This window comes from Haemorhous mexicanus, chromosome 29 (genome assembly GCF_027477595.1).
Source record: "Haemorhous mexicanus isolate bHaeMex1 chromosome 29, bHaeMex1.pri, whole genome shotgun sequence".
Lineage (NCBI taxonomy): Eukaryota > Metazoa > Chordata > Aves > Passeriformes > Fringillidae > Haemorhous > Haemorhous mexicanus.
In genome coordinates, this window is record NC_082369.1 from 4941576 (window position 1) to 4963883 (window position 22308).

General features: G+C 57.9%; 1 protein-coding gene across 1 annotated transcript in view; it reads left to right on the forward strand.

Annotated features, from left to right (window-relative positions):
• Window positions 1-6381: 6381 nt before the first annotated feature.
• EFNA2 (ephrin A2) overlaps window positions 6382-22308 on the forward strand; it is a 39834-nt gene continuing 23907 nt past the window's right edge. Inside the window, exon 1 of the mRNA XM_059869882.1 lies at window positions 6382-6537. Coding sequence (XP_059725865.1) covers window positions 6416-6537 — 122 coding nt within the window. The 5' untranslated portion in view covers window positions 6382-6415. The remainder of the gene's footprint in view (window positions 6538-22308) is intronic.

A 22308-nucleotide genomic window follows, 5' to 3' on the forward strand; every position in this document is an offset into this window, starting at 1 on the left:
AGCAGCCACAGGGAAAGGGAGTGGAGCAAGTGCAGCCATGCTCACACCAACTCTGCAGCTGGTGCTTGTGCCAAGGGGGGGCACAGGAAGAATTTGGGGCCCAGTTGGGATCTGCACGGAGATGGTCACAGTGGTGGGGGCTTCAGGAGATCAAGATGGTCTTTGGGAGGTGGTTGTGGTGGTCTTTAGGGGCAGTCATGCCTCCAGAGTGGTGCAACCAAGCCCCGCTGTGGGCAGGGCAGAGTGAGGGTGATTCCACCCCAACTAAACCTCTGCTTTTGCCAACCCCTGAGATGGAGCTTTTGGTGCTTTAAGCTGTTTTGGCCCAGCCTGGGGATTCCTGCTCCTGCAGCAGCTGACAGTGGGTCCTCCTGGGAGCAGCGCCAGCAGTGCCAGGCTGGGTACAGCGATGCTCCCTCTGGTTCTCCCACCTCTCACTGGGTGAAGCCCAGCTCAGCTCCACTCCATGTGCTGTGATCCAGAACTGAGAGTGGCATCAGGGCTGCTGGCACCAAAACTGGGAGAACAGAGCTGGCAGAGCCTGTGGCACTGTTTGCTGAGCAGTTGATCATAAGTTGATCACATGATGAGGGTCAGGATTAGGATGAGGGTCCTTTGGTGACAGCCACACAACGGAGTGACTTTCCCCCCAAAACACACAGTGACACCAACCATCTCCAGGATCAGCATCACCAGTAAATCTCCTGGCTGTGTCCATCTGGGAGCAGATCATGGATCCTCACCTGGAGGAGGTGGTGGTGATACCTCCACTGTGTCTGCTGAGTCCCGGGCTGGATGCTCCGGGACGGTTCCTGGTGTGCTCTTGTCTGGGTATCCGAGCTGGGAGATAACCTAATCCCATTTAGCCTTGGAGAGAGCTGGCAGATCCCTCCCCTGGGAGCCAGCGCGCGGCGGGGGGGTGGTCTGTAATGAATTCCCATCATTCCAGCACAAAGGGAGCTTACAGGAGCGCTCGCCGCAGAAAATATGAGGGTCGCTGCCCTATCATCCCTCCGAGACATCCGTCGTAGTTCAGTGATTCCTGGCTGCTGACAGGCAGCAGCCCGGGGAGGCAGAGCTGGGCCTCGCCTTCCCGGCTCTTTCCTGCTTGGAAAATGCCTTTTTCTGCCAAACGAAGGGATTTAATGCCCTGCCTGGGGCTGTGCTCGCCTATCCCCCCCTCCCCCCACCCCGAGCAGATGTGTGACCCACCCCACAGTGCTCATTCTCCTTCGCCCCGGTTTGGTATTCATCTGTATTCCAGCAGCTCCTCGGGGATCCCGATGGGAAAACCCTGCCCCAAGTCCTGTGGGAGCTGAGAGGTGCCTCAGCCACTTGGGTGGAAGCTGGGGGACGATGCTGTGGTGGTCACTGGGGGATTGTGCCTGCAGACCTCAGCGTCAGGTTTGGGGGTGCTTGAGGAGCCACCGGGGTGTCCCTGTGACTGGGAGGCTCCAGGGATCCATTCCCCTTGCCAGGGCCTGTTCCAGCTCCCTGCTCTCCCTTCTCACCTTTATTTATTTAATTTATTTCCCCCCCTGCCATGGAAAACCATACGGTGGAACCTGCCACCTCCAAGCCGGGTTTTCCTGCGGCTCCGTGGCTCGGCCGGGATGTCTCACCTCGGGAGCTGCCAATCCGTCTCTGTCAAGCTGTCAACCCGGAGCGCGGGCTGGAGCCGCTGCAATTCAAAGTGGATTAACTCCTCGGGCTGCCCTCCCTCCCCCCGCCCCTCCCCATTCCACTTGGGTGGGTTTTGGCCGAACAGAAAACGCTTTTCCCCTGCGCTTTCCATATTCAAAAGCTCCCGGAGCGCAGCCGGATGGCAGCGGGGGCCGCGGGGCCGGGGCTTCGGGCCGGCGTGCGGGGCCGGTGGCCGTGGGAGAGGGACACGGTGGCCCTGGCACTGCGTTGTGTCCCTTTAGCGCCGTTAATGGGGTTCTGGGAATGGTCTGTGCAGAGATCCCAGAGGGGTGAGGGGCTGCAGACCCTCCCCAAAACTCCCGGCTTGTCCCCAGAGGGCTGAGGGGCTGCAGGGCTGGGGGGGGCTGTGGAGCTGCCATCTGCCGGGGTTTTTGTTTTCCCGGGTGTTTTCGCCAATCCAAGCAGGGGCCGGGGCTGTGTCGCATTAGCGGCGACCCGAGTGCACGGTGACAACCCCGGGGGGCCGCGAGGGGCACCGGCACTAGAGGGGGGTATTGCCTAAGCAATGCTGTGCTGCCGCTCCGCCGCCTCAGCTTTGGGCCGAAACCGCGGGATTTTGGCCCTTGGCGGTTTCCCGGCTGTTTTTCCAGATGTGCGCTGGTACGCAGGTGCCATCCTGCACCGTTCCCGCCCCCTTCACCAGGGACTGTGAGTTAATTCATGGTGGGAAATTGTTTTGCGGACACTGCTGCGAGTGGGCGCTCCGGTGCCACCGTCCCCGCTGGACGAGGGACGGCGGTCACCAAATGCCACCAAGCCGAGGGGAGCCGCTCTCTCTCGTGGCAGCGCGGCTCCGGCGTGGGAAGGATTTATCTGCAGCTGGATTTTGGGGCTGGGCGTTTTAACGAGCATCAGATGAGGCGGCAGAACGCGCCCGGTGCTGCTGGGGGAAGGTGTGAACGGCCCCGGGCCAGGCGTGTCCGTGCCCAGGCTGCGGGAGGGGTTTGGGTGTTCCCGGGCTCCGGGTTCCCACCCTGAGCCGCAGGCTGTGGCTGTCTCCCATCCCGCTGGAGGGGAGACACTGCCCGAGATCCCGGGGGTCACACAGGAGCTCCGGGTGCACCCACATTTGGGATATGATTGTGGGGTTTTGTGGTTGTGCATATCTGTGTCAGCTGACTTGGTATCCTGAGTAAACTGGGAGCTCAAGGAGCTCCAGGGAGCAAAACCTGGGAGCCAGAGCTGTGCCACAGTCTGGCCACATGGGTGGGTGTCCCCAGCGCTGCCCCCCAGCCCCGGGAGCCAGGGATGGGCCCCTCCCTGACTTTTGGGGGGGTCGGTGCCTTTGGATGGGATGGGAGTCCATGGATGGGGGCTGGTGCCTTTGGATGCCACACAGTGCCAAGGATCCCTTGGCTGGGGACATCAGCACCACCCTCTTGCGTCCATGCCGAGCATCTGGATCCTGCTGCCAGCTGGGATTTCCCATCACACTGAGCCCTTCCAGTTCAGGAAGCTCCAAGGGACCCGCCCAGGCCCCTTTTTTTCCTGTTGCAGCTCCATTCCCAGCAGCCTGGCTCTGCTCTGCGCTGGTGCTTCCTGGCCCTTTCCCTGTGACTCCTCACCTTTTTAATGGGAAGGGTTTTTCTACCAGTAACAAATATTTTCCATAATTTCCTGGCCGATCCAATTAATGCAGAGGAAGGCGGGTGTGAATTATCCCTCCCTGCATCCAGCCTTGCCCCCTGCATGGAGCTGGGGGCTGGAAATTGCAGGATTTACAGTAATTAAGGCAAATAGTTGGTTTTGTTTGGTTAGAAAAACAACCTGGTGCTGTTTGGAGAAGCCAGAAAAATCCTGGAAAAGGTTTTCCTTCCCATTACTGGGAGTGGGGAAGGAGAAGTTGTTCCATGCAAAGCAGGGCTGGGGCTGGGCCCTCCCTCAGGTTGGGACTGATCCTGGCTGGGAGGGAATGCACTGGAGTGAGTATGGGGCTGTTCCTGCCTGATCCCAATGGATCATCTCATTTTCCAGGGAATTTCATCTGGGATCCCCCACAGCTCCAGTAGAACTGAGCTGGGATGCACTGGGCTGAGCTGGGATGAACAGAGTTGAACTCAGCTAAACTGGGATGCACTGAGCTGAGCTGGGATGTGCTGGGTTCAACTGGGATGCCCTGGGCCGAGCTGGGATGAACTGGAAATCTCTGTGCCCATTGGTGACCTGGCACCACAAGGCATGGCTGACCTCTTGATCATCCCCATTCCCCAATCCACAGACACTGATGGGATGGCTCTGTGGGGTGGCAGCTATGGATTTTACCACGCCCCTGGAGCTGGCCCTGGAGCTGGCCCTGGACTGTGGCTCTGCCAGGGCTCGCACCGCTCTCCCCGAGCTGGGAGGAACCATGGCCCTCCTGGAGAGCCCGGAAAGGCTTTTAGTGGCTTGGCTGGAGAGATGGAAACAAATGAAGTTGACAGACAAGTGTCCGGGTTTATGGCAGCGTCCGCTGACAGGAGGGAGATTGGCTGTCGGGGGCTTGATGGAGACGGATCCTGATGGGAGCAGGATGAGGAGATGGATAACCTTGATGGAGCTGCGGCGCGGGAGGACGCTCCGGCAGCATTATTCCGAAATAATTTGGTTTTTATTTGTTTTGGTTTGGGGTGGGAGGAGGGATGCTGAGCCCCACAGTCCGTGGAGTTTTTCCTAAACAGATTTGCTAAATAAATAATGAGGAGGATCCATATTTTATTTATATCCCACCTCTCTGTGTGGCGCTGGAGGTGTTTTACACTGGGCCGCTCCCTCCCTTTTAGCACGGACAAACTCCTAAGAGCTCGTGAGATGGAGATGGATTTACAGGGATATTTGGATGCTGAGCAGAAGGACAGGCAGCGGGATGTGCTGGAACTGCTCCTCCTGATGGACTTAATGGGCACCTTGGTGTTTTGTGAATCAACTGGAAGTGTCTTTGCATCTGGAGGCACCTGAGGAATTCTGGTGGGAGCCAGCTCTGGCTCTGAGGGGCTCAGGGGGGACCTATACACCTGGGAGGACACTCCAGGATACCCAGGGGGACATTCCATGATCCCTGGGGAGGAGGGTCTGGAGTCCCTCTGTGTTCACTCATCCTTCTGAAACAGTTTTTGGAACTTGGGGGGACCTAGGGGACTCTGGGAGCAGAGCAGGTCCTGTCCAGCAAGGACCAGCTCCCCTGGACAGCCCAAGAGGAGCGTCCTTGCTCAGGGATGTGACTCCAGGGCCGTGGGGTGTCCTGGCTTTGGGATGTGGCTGGCTCTGGCATTGTGGGGTGTCCTTGTTCAGGGAGGCGGCTGGGTGGCACAGCTATGACCAAAAATTCCACTGGATTTTCCGTGTACTCCCCAAAGTCTATCCACCCCAGAGCTGAGCATGGCCCCACAGCAGCTTCAGGGCACTGTGTTTCAAGATTTCAACAAAGCAGAGTGATCCCTTAACACAAATTATTGTTTAATTTATCCTTATATCAGAACTGAGAAAATGTCCCTGCAGAGGTTGGGACTCTCCCTGTCACCATCTGTCTTTCCTTGGCACCTGTGGGTTGCAGGACATGTCCCTGTCCCTGTCCCCATCCCTGTCCCCTCCAGGGTGAGCCCCTCACTGCCCCTTCCCAACATTTCCTGCCCATCACCCCGCGGGCACCCAAAATCCCCCCCATCAACTCACCCCTTCCTCAAGGTGACAGACCCCCAAACCTCCCTCCTGCTTCCAAAGCCCCCCTCCCCACCCATGTGACCCCCCCTTCCAAATTTCCAATCCCCTGCCAGTGAACTGCTCCCCTTTTCAAAGCCCCCCTGCTCTGCCAGTGTGACCCATCCCCTCCCAAAGACCCCCCCCGCCGCTGTGACCCCCCCATTCCAAAGCCCTCCCAGCCCCCCCCGCCCCCCATTCCAAAGCCCCTCAGCCCACCCGGTGCGACCCCCGCCCCTTCCAAAGACGCCCCCACGGTCGCTGTGACCCCCTGCCCATGCAAATCCCCCACCCCCGGTACCGATCCGTTCCCCCCGCCGGTGTGACCCCCCCCCCCACTCCAACCCCCCCCTCCCCCGCAGGGGCGTGGCCGCGGGGGCGCGCGGGAGCCCCGCCCTGGGACCGCGCCGGGCGCGCGCGCGGCCGCCGGTGGCAACAATGTGTCAGAGGCGGGGCGGGGGCGGGGCCCGGGGCGGGGCCGGTACCGGGGGAGGGCCCGGCGCGGGGGCGGTCCCGGGCGGGGGGCGCGGGGGGCGCGGGCGGCGGGCGCAGCATGGCGCGGCGGCACTGAGCGAGCGGCGGCCTCCCGGCCCGGCCTTTGTCTCTCCGGTGTCCCCGGGGCGGAGCAGCCCGCGGCGGGGCCCGGGGCTGAGCCCGCAGGTGCGGCGGCAGCACCGGGGGCTCGGCACCGGGCGGCGGCGGCGGCGCCGCGGGGCTCGGAGGAACTTGGCCGAAGTTGGGCGCGGAAGGTGGTGGTGGGGGGGGCGGAAGGTTCCCGGTACCGGGGCGATCGCGGGGCGCCGCGGGAACCGGGCCGGTCCCCGCCGCCCGAGCGCGGGATGCGGCTGCCCCGGCGCCGCCGCATCGCGGCCGCCCCCGAGTCCCCCCGCTGACGGCGCCCGGGGCTGCGGGCGATGGTGAGGGCTGGGCGCCCGCCCGCCGCCGCCGCCGCCCGCCGCCCGCCCGCCGTCCCCGGCCGGCCCCAGGGCCCCGCCGCCCCCTGAAGCGGCCGGAGCCGCGCCCGCCGCCCGCCGGGACGATGGTGCGCTGCGGGGCGGCCGCGCTGCTCGCCGCGCTCCTCGGCGTCTGCGTCTGGACCGACGAGACCGGGAAAGTTATCTCGGACCGGTTCGCCGTCTACTGGAACCGGAGCAATCCCAGGTGAGGCGGGGGGGCGGCGGGGGCGGCCTCGGCGCCCGAGTTCCAGTCGGTGTTTCCCCCCGTATACCCACCCGCTGAGCGCCCGCTGTCGCCCGGTGACAGCGGCCGCCGCCGCCCGTGGCCGGTCGGGTCCCCCTCGAGCCTCCGGTGGGGTCCGGTGAACGGGCTGGGCGGCCCCGGGGAGGGGGGTGGTCCCCAGGGCTCCCTCCCCCGAAAGTTCCCGCGGGGCCCCGGGCGGAGCGTCCCTGGGGGCTGCGGCAGCGCCGGGAGCATCGCCGGGCGCGGGGCGCGTTCCCGGGGGCGGCGGCGGCTGCGGCTCGGCCCCCCCGGCCCCTCTGCGCCCAACTTCGGGGAAGTTCAAGTTCCTCCCCCCGCCACCCCGTCTCCCCCCGGTCCCTTTCCATGAACGAAGGTTCTGCGAAAAAACCCCGAAATCCGCCCAAAGCGGCGGCTGCGGCTGCGGGGGAGTCGGGAAGAACGATCTGGGGGGGAAATGGCAAAACGGGCCCGAGGGGGGCACGGGGCGTGCGGAGCTGGGGATGGCCGGCCCTGCTGCTCCCGGGTCATTCCCATCCTGGAAGCGCAATCCCCACAGTTGGCTTCGTTTCCTGACTCCAGTTGGAATTTCGATTTTTCTGTGTGTTTTTTTTCCCCATCAAGTGTTTTTTCTTTGGGGGCAAGAGTTTTGTTTTTGTCGTATTTCTTTGTTCATGATTTTGAGGATCCCAAAACTGCTGGTGAGTTGGAAGCGGGAGGAATTCTGCTCTGGGAATGCTCAGGTGGTTGGGACCCTCGGGATCCCCCAGCCCTCCTTTTTGGGGACACTCTTTGGGGTCTGAACAGGCCCGTTTGTGGGGGATTCCTGTAAAGACAATTACCAGCCATCAAATCCCCATTTCCCCCCAAATTCCTCAAAGTTCTTCCAAGGCTGGCAGTGTCTGTGAGTGGTGAGGGATGAGCTTGGTGGGTGCAGCCCCGGTGGCCCCTGGCTTTGGGCTGTCCTGTTTTCTGGGTCAAGCGGGGAGTTCTTTGTCCCCCTCAGTCCCTGCGTGACAAGTGGCCTTGTGGGGCACGGCGTGGCCTGGTCCTCGTCCCCAGAGCTGCCAGGGACGTGAGGCAGCTCCTCCAGCTCTGGGTGGCTCATCCTCTGCTGCCATCCATGAGGGGACCCCTCGGTGCCACCTTCTCTCCCTCGATGACACCAGTGCAGCTGGGTAAAGTTCCTGGCGGCATTTCGGCGCTGGGACGTGCGCAGGGCCGAGAACCCTCAGCAGTGCCTGGTGTCCACCCAACCTCCACACGTCCCTTTGGGGGGACCCACCCGTGCCCCTCTGTCCTCCCCAAAATTGGGGCGAGCCTGTCCCTTTGTGCCTTGGCGGTGGTTCCTTGGCGGTGGTGCCTGCGTCGTGGGCCGCCTGCGGTGCATATGGATTTTATTATCTCCCTCACATTTTTGTGGGGGATTGTAAGAGCCAGGGAATTATTTTTTTTTCCTAATTTTTTTTTTTTTTTTTTTTTGCCCATTGCGAAGTTTTTGATTTTCGCTCCTGGTGCTCCCCACCAAGCTCCCACACTTTGTGTTTTTGTTCTCCCAAATGCCAAACATGTGTGAGGTGTCCCCCCCGGTCCAACTCTGACATTCTGGAGATGAAGGTGGTTGGGGCGGTGGCTGGGATTTGGCACCCAAAGGTTCCGATGGCTGGGATTTGGCGCCCAAATGTTCTGACGTTTGGGGTTTGGCGCCCACGGGTTCCTGGGGATGAGATTTGGCACCCAAGGGTTCCAACAGTGGTGCCAACAGCCAAAAGTAGCCCCTTGGCCACTGGTGAGGGGCGTCCCGGGACCCAGCACCGGTGATGGCGTCGGCTCCATCCCCTTCGCCCCCTCGTAGAAGCCGCCGAGAATTTCTCCTCGAAAAATCCACGGTGGATCATTATTCCATATATATTTATACATTTCTAAATCTGCTGTTGGCAGGGAAAATATTTTCGAGGACGGGGGGGGGAAATAAAAATGGAGTGGAGGGAAGCGCGAGGGGCTGGGAGGGAAGAGCAGACAATGGCTGGTGGGTTCAGCAGGCACGTCCGCAGCGCCTGGCTCCGGGATGTGACCCAAATTTCCCCAATGTGGGAGCGCCCCGTGTCGCCAGCGCTCCCCGCCTGCGCCTTCGGCTCTCGGAATTCGAGGCAATTTATTAGGGGTTGCAAAGATTGAAATTGCCATTGAGTTTCCTGCTTATTCCCTTTTTGAACCCAGCGGTGGGTTTATTTTTTCTCTGGAGTTACTACAAGACCGCCTCATTCTTAAAAATGAAGGAAAAATGTATTTCTGTGTTTTCTGGTCCCTTGTTTTCATTCTTTTCTCCCCCCACCAACACCTCATTTAGTAAGGGGGAAATAAAAAGGGGTTTAAAAAAAAAAAAGGGGGGGAAAAGACCCAAGGTTAAAATGTCCTGTTTGAACCCACAGACCTTCTCTGCCGCTAAATATTTTTCTTCAGGTTTATACAGCAATATATATTTTATAAAAGACAGGAATAAATCTCATGGTCGATACGATTTGCCCAGATTAGAATAATTCTATATTTCATAATTGGGGCTAAATTAAAAATAAGTGGTACCTCGGGATGCTGCAATTTCCCCGTTCTGGGGAGAGATTTAACCACTCGCTGTGGATTTACAAGGTTTATTTTTATTTTTAAATGGTTTTGTGAGGATGCGCTAGGAAAACGTTTGGCTGGATGGAACTCCTGGGTTATCCAGGAAAAAAATGAAGGATGATGAAGGTAGAATTATATAATAATGGGCAGTTTTGTTACCATGTGGAAGTGTGGGGTTTTGCTCCGTGGCACGTACAGGCGCTGCCGATGGTCACTCCCCGGGTGTGGATCTGTTGGCCATGGCTGGGCCAGTCATGGGTGGATCCATTGGTTGTGTCCAGGGTGATGTGCCCATGGATGGGACTTTGGGGCTCCTCCCTGGCCTGGCACTACGGGCAGGGGTCTGGCACAACACCCAGGGCTCTTCCCGCCGTCACTCCGTGTTTTCGGGCTGGTGGTGCAGGAGCTGCTCACCCGTAGGATTCCAGGGTGGATTTTCCTTGGGAGCCAGCCAGGTTGATTTGAGTGTGCTGGAGTGTCCAGCATCACCAGCGGGTTGGGGTGTCCAGTTTTGGCCCCCACTGCCCCCCCACCACAGTGGGTTTAGGGTGGATGTCTCAGCATGCGGCACTGTGCGACAAAAACTCAGGGATCTGGGAAAACCTCCGTGCTATGAGGAAAGGGTCTGTGGGAAGGAGTGACCTGTCCTCAGAAGGTCCCCAGGCCTGTGATCCTGACCTGTGGTCTCATGGCCATGCTGGAAACCCCTGGGAGGCCAAGGAAGGACGAAGGGTTTGGGATTTGTTGCCGTTCCCCGTTCTACCGACAGCAGGGTGACGGGCAGGGAATCGTCATTCCTGAATGCTGGTCGGTGTTCCTGCAGCAATCCCGTGGTCACTGCGTGTGCCTGGATCCACGGCAGGAATGTGCAGAGTGATGGGAGTTCTCCTCCCTCCATGCACGGCACAGATCCCCGGGACCGGGCGGGATCGTGCCCGTGGCCTGGTTTAACGCCGAGGTCACGGCGCTGCCTCCGAACGGTTCTTTTGCTGATTTCTGTATTATTTTTCGGTGTGGTTTGTGAGCACAGCTGGGATTTCTGTTCTGCTCCTCTGCACTCCCCAATCCTGGGATCGAGAACCGGAGAAATGGTTTCTGGCAGGGGGATTTACGGAGCCAGGTGATGCTCAGGGCCAGCGGTGATGGCAGAGCAGGACCTTTGGGGGGGAAGGTACCTCTCCCACAGGGGTGTGGGGTTGAGGTGAGTGGGGCACATCTTGGAGGGGATTTAGATCATGTTCCACACCCCACTGGATTCTGTGCCCCTTTTTCCTGCATGCCCATCTCCTGGAGCTGCAGCCCTGGCGCGTGCCGGTCGCTGGTGCTTTGTCCAAGAGGCTGGAGCGCAGTGGCCATGGACAGGAAAGCCGTGGCCATGACCCACTGACCACCCAAGCCAGGGCCAACTTGCCCACCTGTGTGACACCAGGGGCTGTGCCCAGGCTGCTGGTGGCTGCATGTCCCACTTCTCCATCAGGGGAGTGAAGAGGATGGCACATCTGTTTTTTCCAGGAGAATTTGTGCTGCAGAGGGGTGGCCGAGTGAGAGGGCTCAGCTTGGGCGATCCCACCCATGTCTCCATGTTGGATTGGGGGCTGGATCCCAAAACCTCTGTGTCCTGGCTTTGACTGGGACTTTTGGGGTCCCCAGTTCTCTGTGTCTCCCCTCCCTGCTCCCATGGACATCATGCTGGGGCCCACATCAGCCTCTGAAAGAACCAAGCCCCGTTTCCCCCTTGGAGTGATTTTTACGTGAATTTTGCCCTGTTTCCCCCTTGGCATGATTTTAATGTGAATTTTAACCCTGGCACTCAGATTGTTCCTGTGTCACCATCAGGCCAAGTCCCCTCTCAGGGTGCCAGAGCGGTGCTGGGTGTTTGGGTGTGCCAGCGCTCGGCCTCGTCCTGTGCAATTCCTGCTCTTTTAGTTTTCCTCCTTCTGTTCTCCCTTTGTGCCGAGATCACTCCCAGCCCTTCCCACCCCTCTTTTCCAGCCCGTTAAGCCGTGTTAGCAATTCCTCACCAGCCCAGGGCTGCGGCGAGTGGTTAATGGAGAGCAGACACCACCGGGCCGGCGTCGCTGACAGGATTCTCTCTCCGTGCCCGTCTCCGTCTCCGCCTGTCCCTTTCCAGGGACCGCAATTACATTCCCTGCTGGTTGCACATTTGGTATCCAAATGCCGGCCATGCGCCGCATCCTAATGCGAGGATGGGCTGGGGGCATGCAGAGCTGCTGGAGGGTCAGGCGGTACCCAGGATCCCCCCTGGATCTCAGGGTGTCCTGCTCGGGGGGGACACGCAGAGGGTGGGCAGTGGGAACAGTCCAGGGGGTGAGAGATGCCCTGGGGTACCATGGAAAGCTTTGAAAGTGCTGCTGTAGAAAGAAAGGCACGTGTATTTATATAGATATTGATTTTTATATATTTACATACAAATATATTTATATTTATTATATAAATTATCTATTTATTTACATATGTGGGTGTTTATTCACCTCCCCCCCCCCCCCCACATAAATACACTTTGCACACACAAATAATCCAATGCTAAACATTTCCCTGTCTGGCAATGCTGTGCCACCCCTGTGTGACATTCCTCTGGAATTCCTACCTGGGGGCTCCAGGATGTACCTGGCTGTGGGTTTACCTGGCTCCAGGGCTGTCTGGCTGTGTCCATCCCAGTGCCACATCAGGAGCTGGCTGGAGCCATACCTGCCTGTGCCTGACAAGGTTCAGCTGCTGGGTTGGCTGGAAAATTGCAGCAATTGTTCCTTAAATAGCTCCTCGTTCCTGATGGTGACAATTTCGGTTCTTTTGTGTTAGATATTAATCGTGATTTCTGAGGCTCCGTTTTGATCCAAGCTGGTTTTCCTCACTTGGGGCAGAGATCCTGCCCCACTTCCTTGGATTTAATGGGATTTATGGAAGCCAAGCAGCTCGAAGCACTGTTACCTGCTGCCCCTAAGAGGTGTTTCAATTCCTTTTCCCCCTTTGCCATCACCCAATGCTCATCCCGATGTCCGGTTGCTTCCCTCTGCTTGGAGATCCATCCCAAAAACAGGACTGGGCCCTGTTTGGCCTCTGCAAGTGCAGGGGGAAGCACCATGCTCCAAGGGTCCAGGCTGGATTATGGCTGGCAATCAAGATCTTGGAGCTCTTTCCCAATCCAAGTGATTCCATGATTCTCCAGAGCTGCAGAAGTGTTGGGGTTCGCCGGTGGCCACTTTGGCTTTTGCCAGATGGATTCCAGAGGCATTTTTGAAGCCCTCCCCAAAGCCAGGGCTGTGTTTAGGGGTATCTGTTGTTCCAAACTCTTAGCCACCAGCCCAGCCCTTCTGGATTTGGGGACCCCTTGGCTGTTCCCACCGGCTGGTCGGGTGCTGTGTTGGGGAAATGGCGCCCATGGGGTGTGGGATGTGCCAGGGCTGGTTTGATCCCGGCAGGAAAAGCGGGAAGGGATGAAGCTGAGAGCAGGGCAGTCGGATGGAGCCGTCCGGCAGCACCGGCTGGGTCCCTGCTCCGTCCTGGCTTGTTCCCGGGTGGTCACAGTGTTGTTATTTATTTATTTCTCCTCCCTCTTTCCCCCTTGGCTTGTTGCTGCCGCTGTGCCTGGGCTGCTAAAGAGCTTCCCATTGTTCCGCAGCTAATTACCTCCTAATGAGGCTCCCGGCTCAAAAGAGCTGAGCGGGGGCTGTGGGGGGATGTGAGTGGGCTGTGCTGGGAGGGGGTGAGGGCAGGGCTGGGGTCACCACCGGGGTCACCCGATGGCTTCAGCTGTGCTGCCCGACGGTGTGAATTGGGGCTGGTGGTGGGGAGATCCACGGCCATGGAGCTGCCAGCCTGAATTTTCATCCTAAGGGGCGGCTGGGAAGTGGTTTTGCCAAAATTTTCTTGTTGAGCCCCAAACCCGTGGAGAAATCAAAGCCCTGTGGGTTTTGGCAAGGCAGGGTGCTGCTGGTGCTCTGAGCCTGGGAGCATTCCCAACATTTCCCTTGGTGTGGCACCAGCCCCGTCTGGGACAGGTGTCACCTTTAGGGCACATCCTTCATTTTGAGCCGGGGTGATGGGAGAGGGATTCGGAAACAGGGATTTGGGCTATTTTTTTTTTAAATTCCTCCCCTTTTAAATTTTTCCCCTCTTTCCGTGTTTGCTTCTCAAGGCCCAGCAGAGCAGCGAGTGATGCCGAGAGAGGAACGGCCACAGGGCTGAACCCTGTCCTGGTGGAGCTGTGCCATGGTGGGATCCCATGGGATACACATGTGCCATGGTGGGATCCTTTGGGATACACCTGTGCTGGGGTGGGATCCCACGGGATAAATTTACAACATGGTGGGATCCTGTGGGATACATCCCTACACTCCCTCAGCACATCACCTCTTCCTGACCTCCCAGTTTTCCTCTTTCCTTGATGTTTCCAGTTTCTCCAGCCTTGTTTTGTGGGGTTTTCCCTGCAGCTGTGCAAGCACACGTGTGTGTCCGTGTAAACGCCGGAGCTGCCCGTGCAAGGTCGATCCCACTAAACTCCATCCCAGTGCTGGACCTGGAGCCACCGCTCCCTGTGGATGCCAGTACCAGTATTCCCACCACTGACATTCCCACCACCAGTATTCCCACTGCTGGTATTCCCACCACCAGTATTCCAACCACCAGTACTCCCACCCCGGTACTCCCACTGTGCCGCCGAAGCGTTCCCAGCATCCACAGAGTTTTACACCATCACTCAATTCCTTTTTTGTTCGACTCCAGGAATGGACTTTTTGTTTCAAATCCTTCTCCACCAGCCCCGAAGTCCCCCAGGAATCCAACTCTGGATTTCGGATCTTTTGTGCCAAACCCAAACCTCTCTCGGCTCCAATTCCCAGCGCCGCTGACTTTGGGGAAAAAAGGGGAATAAATGGTTGTGGGAGCTTTTAATGACTGGGAATGGGGAATCCCAATTCATCCCCAGCTTCCTCCTCCTGCCGCATCCCAGTTGCCTCCTCCATCTATTTCCTTGGCGTTCGGCCGAATTTCCCTGGAAATATTTTGCTGTTTCCCCCAGTGCAACCAAGTTTTGTCGGATTTTTCTTTTTCTGTCTGCAGAAGAGGAGGAATTATCCGTCTCGGTTTATTTTTCCTTGAACATTACACGGGAGCAAAACTCACCCATGTGCTGGGAAAGAGATAAAGTGTTTAGACAGCAAATACAAATATTCCAGAGCACTCAGCCCGGCTACAGCAATTCCTGCCAGGATTCTGGATTCTGTGCCATGTCTTCCAGGGGGGTTTTATTTAGACTGTCTTTTTTTTTTTTATTATTATTTATCAAAACCCCTATTTATATTTGCAGTAGAATAAAATCAGCCTGACCCTGTAGAGAACTCGAAAAATCCCAATTCTTTCCTTTTCCAATCCTGTTTCCACTGAGGAAAGAAAGCCCCTGGACCTCGTGCCCTGCACAAAATTCAACTGCGACGGGATTATTTCAGCGGCTGAGCTTCTCCGCGGGCGCTGGGACGGTGCCGGCTCCGTGTGTTCCCCCCAAAAATTGGGATGCAGGGAAGCTCCTGCAGAGGTGGGGATGGAGCTGGGGTCCCCAGGCTCTTCCCATGGAATTTTGGGGGCACGGGCTCCCTTGTGCTGCAGGTTCTGACTGCGCATGGAGCACTCAAAAAGGGGTGTATTATTTTGATTTTATTTTAATATTCAGTGACGGATGGGCTTCTGCTGCTCCTCAGGAGCATCCCAGTCTCCCATCAATGTCCCAGCCCCACTGGGGACCCCATGGGTGTCATTGTCACCTGGGTGCCGGGCGCGGGTGCCGTCAGGAGCTGAGGAAGCTCTTTCCCAGCCAGCTCGATAATCCCAATTATTATCTGGATTCTCGATCAGGGTTGCTTATTAAACTTGGCACCGCTGGCTTTGCCGTTCCGGCCGCCTGCCTCAGCAGAGGGATTTATCTCCTGCCGACGCGGGAAGGAAATTGAGTGGAAAAACGCGGGGCAGAGCCCCCCGGGACGGCGGGGAGGGCCGGGGGTACCCGGCTTCCGAAGGGTTGGGAGATGCTGGCACGGCCCCAGCGGTGCCGGATCGCGGAGCGGTGCCGGGTTGGGTTGGTGGAGCTGCCTGGGCCGTGTCCGTGTGTCCGTTTCCATCTCTCCATCCCCACCCTGTGCTGGGATGGGCGTTTTTATTCCAAGGTTATTTTGGAATGGTCGGTGCTTTTATACAATACAGCAGCCGTTATTTTCTCTTTTCCCTGAAATCTAAAGGACCTTTTGTCAGCCGTTCTCCCCCTTCACCTCAGGAATATCTGCTTTTTTCCAAATCCACATCTTTCCGCTGGAATTCCACAAACCTTCCTGGTTTGCTCACTGACCCTTTCTTCTTACATTGTGCCCACAAATTTTGTTTTATTTTTACCCAACACTGCACTGGAGCTGCCTGAGCCAGGGCTGATGTGCCGACCATTCCAAAGGGGCTTTTTCCAAATTTTGCCCAATTCTCAGCACCGTCCGAGCAGAGGATCCAGGAGAGTGGGGTGGGAGGTAGGAGAGATGCTACCGAGAAAAGATTCTCTCCTGGAGCGTTTCCCTCCCTCCTGGTGTTTGGATGTTTCAATTTTCCCGTTGCTCTTCTCCGCTTTTTCGTGCCTTTCCACCATTTTTCTGCATTTAAAAAAACCTGTACAAATCCTGTAACTGGAGTTCCTTCTCTTCGTATGTCCGGCCGCTCTCTCGCTCCTGGGATCCCCATTTTAGGGTGGGGACTCTCCCCCATCTCCTCCCCATGCTGCTGCTGGGGGATTTGGGTGAGAGCTGGGTCAGCTGCAAAATCCTTTCTTTGGGAAATTACTGTTTTCCTGAACCTTGCAAGCTTCTTCCCTCAGGAGCTGCCTCACGCTCCAGGGCTTGGTGTCGATCTTGGGAATGCTCCAGGCTCTCTCCTTGGCTTTTTCAAGATCTTTTGTGCTGGGTGGTTGGGAGAATCTGCTGCTCTGGCTCAGGGACTCAGGATGGAGCCGTGGCCCTGCCGGGCTGTGCCTGTGACTGTCCCAGTGACCGTCCCATTGTTGGAGATCCGCCGTCGGGTACGGCACTGGCACACGGGAATTCTGGCACCTGTCCCGGCTGTAAATGCTGGTCAAAATGGTGCTCCTGTGTAGTTTCCAACAGAGAATCCGAGCCTGTCTGGAATAGAAACGGCTTCTGGCTCCGAGCTCCATCCACGTCTCCGCTGGATCACCGCAGGGTTGTGGGGATTGGTTTGGCCAGAGCCGCGCGGGTGCCGAGTCCTGTGGAACACCAGGATCGTGTGCCCTGCCACGGCCCTGCCATTGCTCCTGACCCTTTGAGGTGGGATTCAAGGCTAAATTGGCAGAGTTGGAAGCAGGTTTGGGAACAGGGATTCCTTTTGCAGGATGTGTGCTCTGTAGGCAGCATCCAGCCCAACCAGTGCCGTCCTTCCTAACGCTCATTGCCGCGAGTGACCTTCAGCTCGGACCAGCTCCCGGCTTTCCCTGCCTGCTCTTCCTGGCATTCCCAGCTTTCCCCTGTCTGTGATGGTTCCTGGGGTCAGTGGACCTCAGTTCGAGCCACCCAACTGCTGTCTCTCCCAGCTCATTCTCCTGCCATCTGCAGTTTTCCATTGTTCCTTGACTCTTCCCGACATTGGGATGCAGAGTGCTGGCAGTGGGGGATTGTCCAGGGCCCAGTGTTGCAGCTGGGATCTGGACTCCGGGAGAATGTGGACTCCATTTCAAAGCTGAGTAATGATAATCATAAATCATAATGTTGTCTTTTATGATAGAAAGCTTTGGATCGGGAGCAGGGACTCTCGTCCTGCAAGCTGAGGGTGATCCTGGATCCGACTTCCAGCTCATTATTCGGAGACAAATGGCTTCTCCCTCCCCCAGCCTCAGTTTCTCTGTGGGTAAGGTGAGAATTGCTGCCAGGGGCTAAATTAGGGAAATTATGTTGGTGGAGTGATTGAGAGATGGAGAAGGACATGGCTCTCACAGCACCGTGTCCTGCCGCTCAGTGCATCCGCCCGCTCCGGAGCTGGATGTGGGAATTTCAGATGGGAGCAGAGATTGGGATGTCGGCAGTGATGTCCCTTGTTCGTGTCCACAGAGCCCAGGGCTCCATGAGGAGGGACTGGAGCCCCCCAGCTCTTTCCACACTGGTTTGGGATCTGTGTGGGGACACGGTGGCTCACAACTGTGGCTGATTCCGGTGTGCATCCCACATCCAGGTGGTTTGGCAGCGCCAGAGCCCAATTCATTCTGGCCTCTTCCCAGCGTGTCCCTTGCTGCCCCAAAATCCCGGTGTCACTGAGACCCCATTCCCATGGGAAGGGATCCAGCTGGATGGATTTTTGTGACTTTTTAATATTTTTCCTTAAACGTTGTAGTATTTATTTCACCTTATAAATCACTTCCTTGCTCCAGCTGGAGGGAGGATTTATGGGTGCAGGTGGGAGGAACACCGCTCTCGAGATCGACCTGCTGGAGTGGTTTTGTGGTGATGGTCACAGCAGCAATGCTGGCCAGGGGACAGGGCTCCAGCTGGGAATCCTGCCTGGGGATGTGATGGGAGCAGGGATGGACCCAGCTGGGATGGCCTGAGGTTGGCACATCTCTGGTGCCGCTCGGGGTTTTCTCCGTGCTGGTTTGGTTGGACCCCAAACCACTGTCTGCTGGGGGACAACTGAAAAAGGGGTTCCAAAGCCTTTTCTAAGTCCCTCAAAGGTTTGTTTTAAGCAAGGGCTTGCTTTCCTACTGTGTCACGCTGGGGCCATGGGAATGTCACTGGGGACACAGGAATGTCCATAGGAGGCTGCTGCTGCTGGTGACACCAGGGTGAGGGGGCCGGGGGGTCTCGGGGTGCGTGGTGAGGGTGGGGATGCTGAGCCCTGGGGAGAGCCAGGCAGGGCTCTCCCTGCTCCCTGGGGGCCAGGCCAGCTCCGGGGGGGATTTTCCCTGCGCCAGCGCTGCCCGCAGCAGCACAAACGAACCAAGTAATTGGCAACATGGAAATATTTTGTGCTCATTAAGCAGTGGGAAGCGGCGGGTGAGGAAGCGGCGGGTGAGGAAGCGGCGGGTGAGGGATCTGGGTTCTCTGGCGGGGTTCTCCAGTGGTGTCCTCTGGAGCCGTGTTCTCCAGTGGCACTCCCGGTGACCCAGGGCAGGGAGCACGGAGTGGGAGCACCCTGGGATGGGGGGCTGGCAGTGGGAAGGAGGTGAAGGAGCCAGATCCTGACACTGCCCAGCCGGGAGCTCCATGTACTGGGGACAAGGACAAACCGGGGAGCAGGGGGATCCAAGCTGCTGTACAGGGACATTTGGGAGAACCCCCCATTCTCTCAATTCCCATCAATCCCACGGATTAAAACTTGAAACATCAGATCTCAGCGGCTGCCTTGGAGCTCCCTAACCCCAGCACTGCAGATTCCCAGGAGCAACACCGAGGGGAGCCCTGGGGGGCTCCACATTCCCTCCACTCCCGGCAATCCCTGAGGATCCTGTCTCTGTTCTGGGGGTCCCGGAGGGGTCCCCCCATCATCCTCAGCCCTGAGCACGTGCTGGTGGTGCCTGTCCCCAGCACGAGGCGGGGAGCCCAGCGGTGCTGCAGGCAGGGGAAGCTTTATGGCTGTAGTTAAAGTGACTTTATGATATTGTATCTGAACAATTGCCGGCTATTATCCGGATCGATGCCGCGGGATTGAGACGCTGGTTGATAACCCAGGCAGGGCTCTAATCGCTTTTAAACCACGCAGGGTCGGTGGGGCTTTCCATAAAACCCCTTGGTGGTTCCTGTTTTAACTCCCTGCCCCTGGGTCTGGTGGGTTTTTCCCCCAGGATGTCCCTTCAGGGATACAGGTCCTGGTTTGTCCCTCTCCACCCTGCCCTGGGTGGAGATCAGGACGCTGGGACCTGGCTTGGGATGCTGGAATCCAGCATTCCTGGTCTCCAGGGTGGCCAGCACTGCTGGGTCCTGTCCTGCTGAGGAGCGAGGTGGAAATTTTGGGAACCTGTTCCCACCTTTTCCTGGCTCACAGCGACCTTGGGCGAGTCACGTCACCTCCACGCGCTTGGTTTTCTGCAGCTGTGAAACGAGGACAATGATACCTTTCCCACCTCACAGAGGGGTTGGGAGGCTTAATTAGTTAATGTTCGTAAAGTGCTTTGAGGATTAATTAATATTGTGACTCTAATTCTTTCCGATGGCGAAACGCCACTTAAATATCTCCGCGCTGGTTCCTTCCTCCCTGACCCTATAAAGCAAATCCACCCGAGAACGTCACAGGTCTCTGCAGGAGCCATGTGGCCCTGTCCCTGCCAGGTGTCACCTCCCCAGTGCTGAACTGGGAGGCACTGGTGCAGGGGCACTGGTATGGGGGTGTCCCAGAGTGTGGGGTGCAGCTCTGCATCCCGGCTCTGCATCCCGGATCCCCAGCGTGTCCACCTGGGCCTGATGCTCCTTGGCCAGGCTTTCCCTGCTAGGAGCCATTCCTGTTTTGGGATTAAGCCACTGTCACCTCCTGTGACACTGCCCATTCCTGCCCTGCCTGCTTGGGCACCTCTGGCAACCTCGATCTGCTGGGAAACCACTCCCAGCAAATCCCACATCCTGTGTCTGATCCCATCCAGCATTCTGGGGGCTGCTGGGCTGGGAGGGGGCTGCAGGGCCTGGCTGGGGAGTGGCCAGTCCCTGGTGGGTTGCTGGGCATGATCCAAAGCTCTGGGCAGCCACTGGCAGCACAATCCTGGCTTTCCTGGTGGAAAGAAGCTGTTGGGATCACACCTGGCTGGGACACGGCTGGCAGGCGTGGCAGGGCAGTTCCCGTGTCCCCATTCCCGTGTGCCATTATGGGCAGCCTTGCTTTCCTCCAAGGTGATTTCTCAGCAGTGGCTCTGCTCCCCTGTGCTCTCCTGCTCCGTGTGAGCACAGAGCAGACAGGGACAGTGGAGGGTCCCCTCGATGGCAGTGCCATCCCCCAGCCCCTCAGGGTGCGAAACTTGGGATTAGCTCAGCTCCAGTGCTGGGAAGGTCTTGGTCAGCACCAGTGGGAGGTTTCCTGCTGGGAGCAGCCAAGGGAAGAGCTGAGTGTGCATCCCAGCTCTGGGTGACCCGAGAGATCCCGGCCTCTGGCTCTGGCACAAACCAGGGGGGTTTGGCCCTGTTGGAGATGTGGGAATTTTGGGAGGGGCTGCTGAAGGGAGCAGGAGGGGGGATGGTCCCAGGTGGGACACGATGGAGCCCCGGGGCTGGAGAACCAGGGGTAGCAGGAGAATTCCCAACTGCAGAGCACTGGGGGGAATTGGGACGTGCCATGGAGAGAGAAAGAGGAGGAGGAAGGTCTGGAGGGAGCCACAATCTTCTTCCCTGGAGTTGCTGGGTGGAGCTGGAGGAGAAGGAGCGTCTGGGCCGAGAGAGGATGAGCTGGGAGGGTCCAACCCTGGTTGGTGGCTCCTGGCCCTGTCCCTTGTCAATGGTTCCTGTCCCTGATTGTCACCAAGCTCTGTTGGTGGGAGGAGAGGCATGTGCAGGGTCTCAGTCCACAGGGTTTGGGACAGGACACACCAACGTCAGCGTCCCCATGCCTGGACCCTGCTCCATGCCGTTAATGACATCCAGGCAATTAAACTGGAACTAATGCAACGATAAAAATAACCTGCTGTCCTTCTGCAGTGCTGCATCCCACAAGCTCAGAGGTGTTTAAAAACCCATTTAACACCAGATCCTGGGCGTGGGGTGCTCGGGGTGGCACCGGGATCTGCGTGGCCACGACTGGGTTTTCCAGCCCTGACCCAGTCCTGGCCTTCTGCAAGGTGTGAGCACCCCCAGTTCCCTCCAGTGCACAGACTGGTTTGCCAACTGCCACGTTTTAAATAATCTAAATTACATGAATATTTTATTTTTCTTCTTTCTAGAGTTGTGGAATTCCCAGGGGTTGGTTTTCATGCTTTTCTCCGTAATGGAGGAGCAGGAACACATTCTTTTAATGGTAATTGAGATTCTTGCATCCTTGAGGACTTGGGAGCTTCATGGGCTTTAAATAATGGGAGAGGGGAGGAATTTGGGTTCTGGCTTCTCAAATGGGTTTTTCAGGTTTTTAGGTGGTTTTCCTCAATTTTGTGGGCAGCGCCAGAAAGCTGTGTCTCTGTCCCACTGCCCTGGGAACCCTCCTCAAAGCAGGAGATGTCTGAGGTGGTGACAGGGACCTGTGGGTGTGGTGTCCTTTGGGAGACATCTCAGGAATGGTGTTTGGGGTGACCTGTGTCATGCACACCATTGTTGGAGCCGCCTGTCAGCCCTTCCCCAACCCATGTGCACCCAGATATTGGAGCTGGGTCCTCCCTTCCTGAGGTTTGAGGTTTTTTATGGCTTTGTTGCCTTTTGACTGGTATGGTGAGTGTCCAATCCAGAGAATACCCATCCTGGTGGGCACCCATCCCTGTTCTCCTGCAGGGAATTCTCGTGGAGTGTGGGAGGGGTGGCTGTCCCTCCTTTGCTGTGCATGAGAGTGGGGTGGTTTTTGAAGGGAACGAGCAGGATGAGGATGAGCAGGGGGTGCAGTGTGGCTGTGCCAGCCCGGGAGTCCTGTCACTGTGAGTACCCAAAAGCCAGGTGCAGGAGCACCACGGCAGAGCTGGCATTGCCACCCTGTCCCCTCCCGAGCTGCCTGGTTCCTCTGCTGCCTGTGCCAGGCCGGGGTGGACTCATGCTGGGCAGAGCTGGTTCCCCCCAAGGCCTTGTGGGGCTGTGGAAGGGGCTGCCGGGATTGGGGGAAGCCGTTTCCGGCTGCTGGGGGAAACATCTGGATCCAATTCCCCCTCCACGTGCAGCCAGCCAGGCTGGACCTGCTCCTGCCTCACGGCATGACGGGAGCAGCTTTGCTGCAGAGGGACACGGCAGGTCCCTGCCCTGGGCTTGGCAGCCCCATACCAAGTCCTCTTCCTAGTGGGAGCCTCAGCACGGCATCCCCATCCCAGCAGGAACCCCACCACTGCATCCCCATCCCAGCAGGAACCCCACCACTGCATCCCCATTCCACTGGGAGCCCCAGCATGGCATCCCCATCCCAGCAGGAACCCCACCACTGCATCCCCATCCCAGCAGGACCCCCACCACT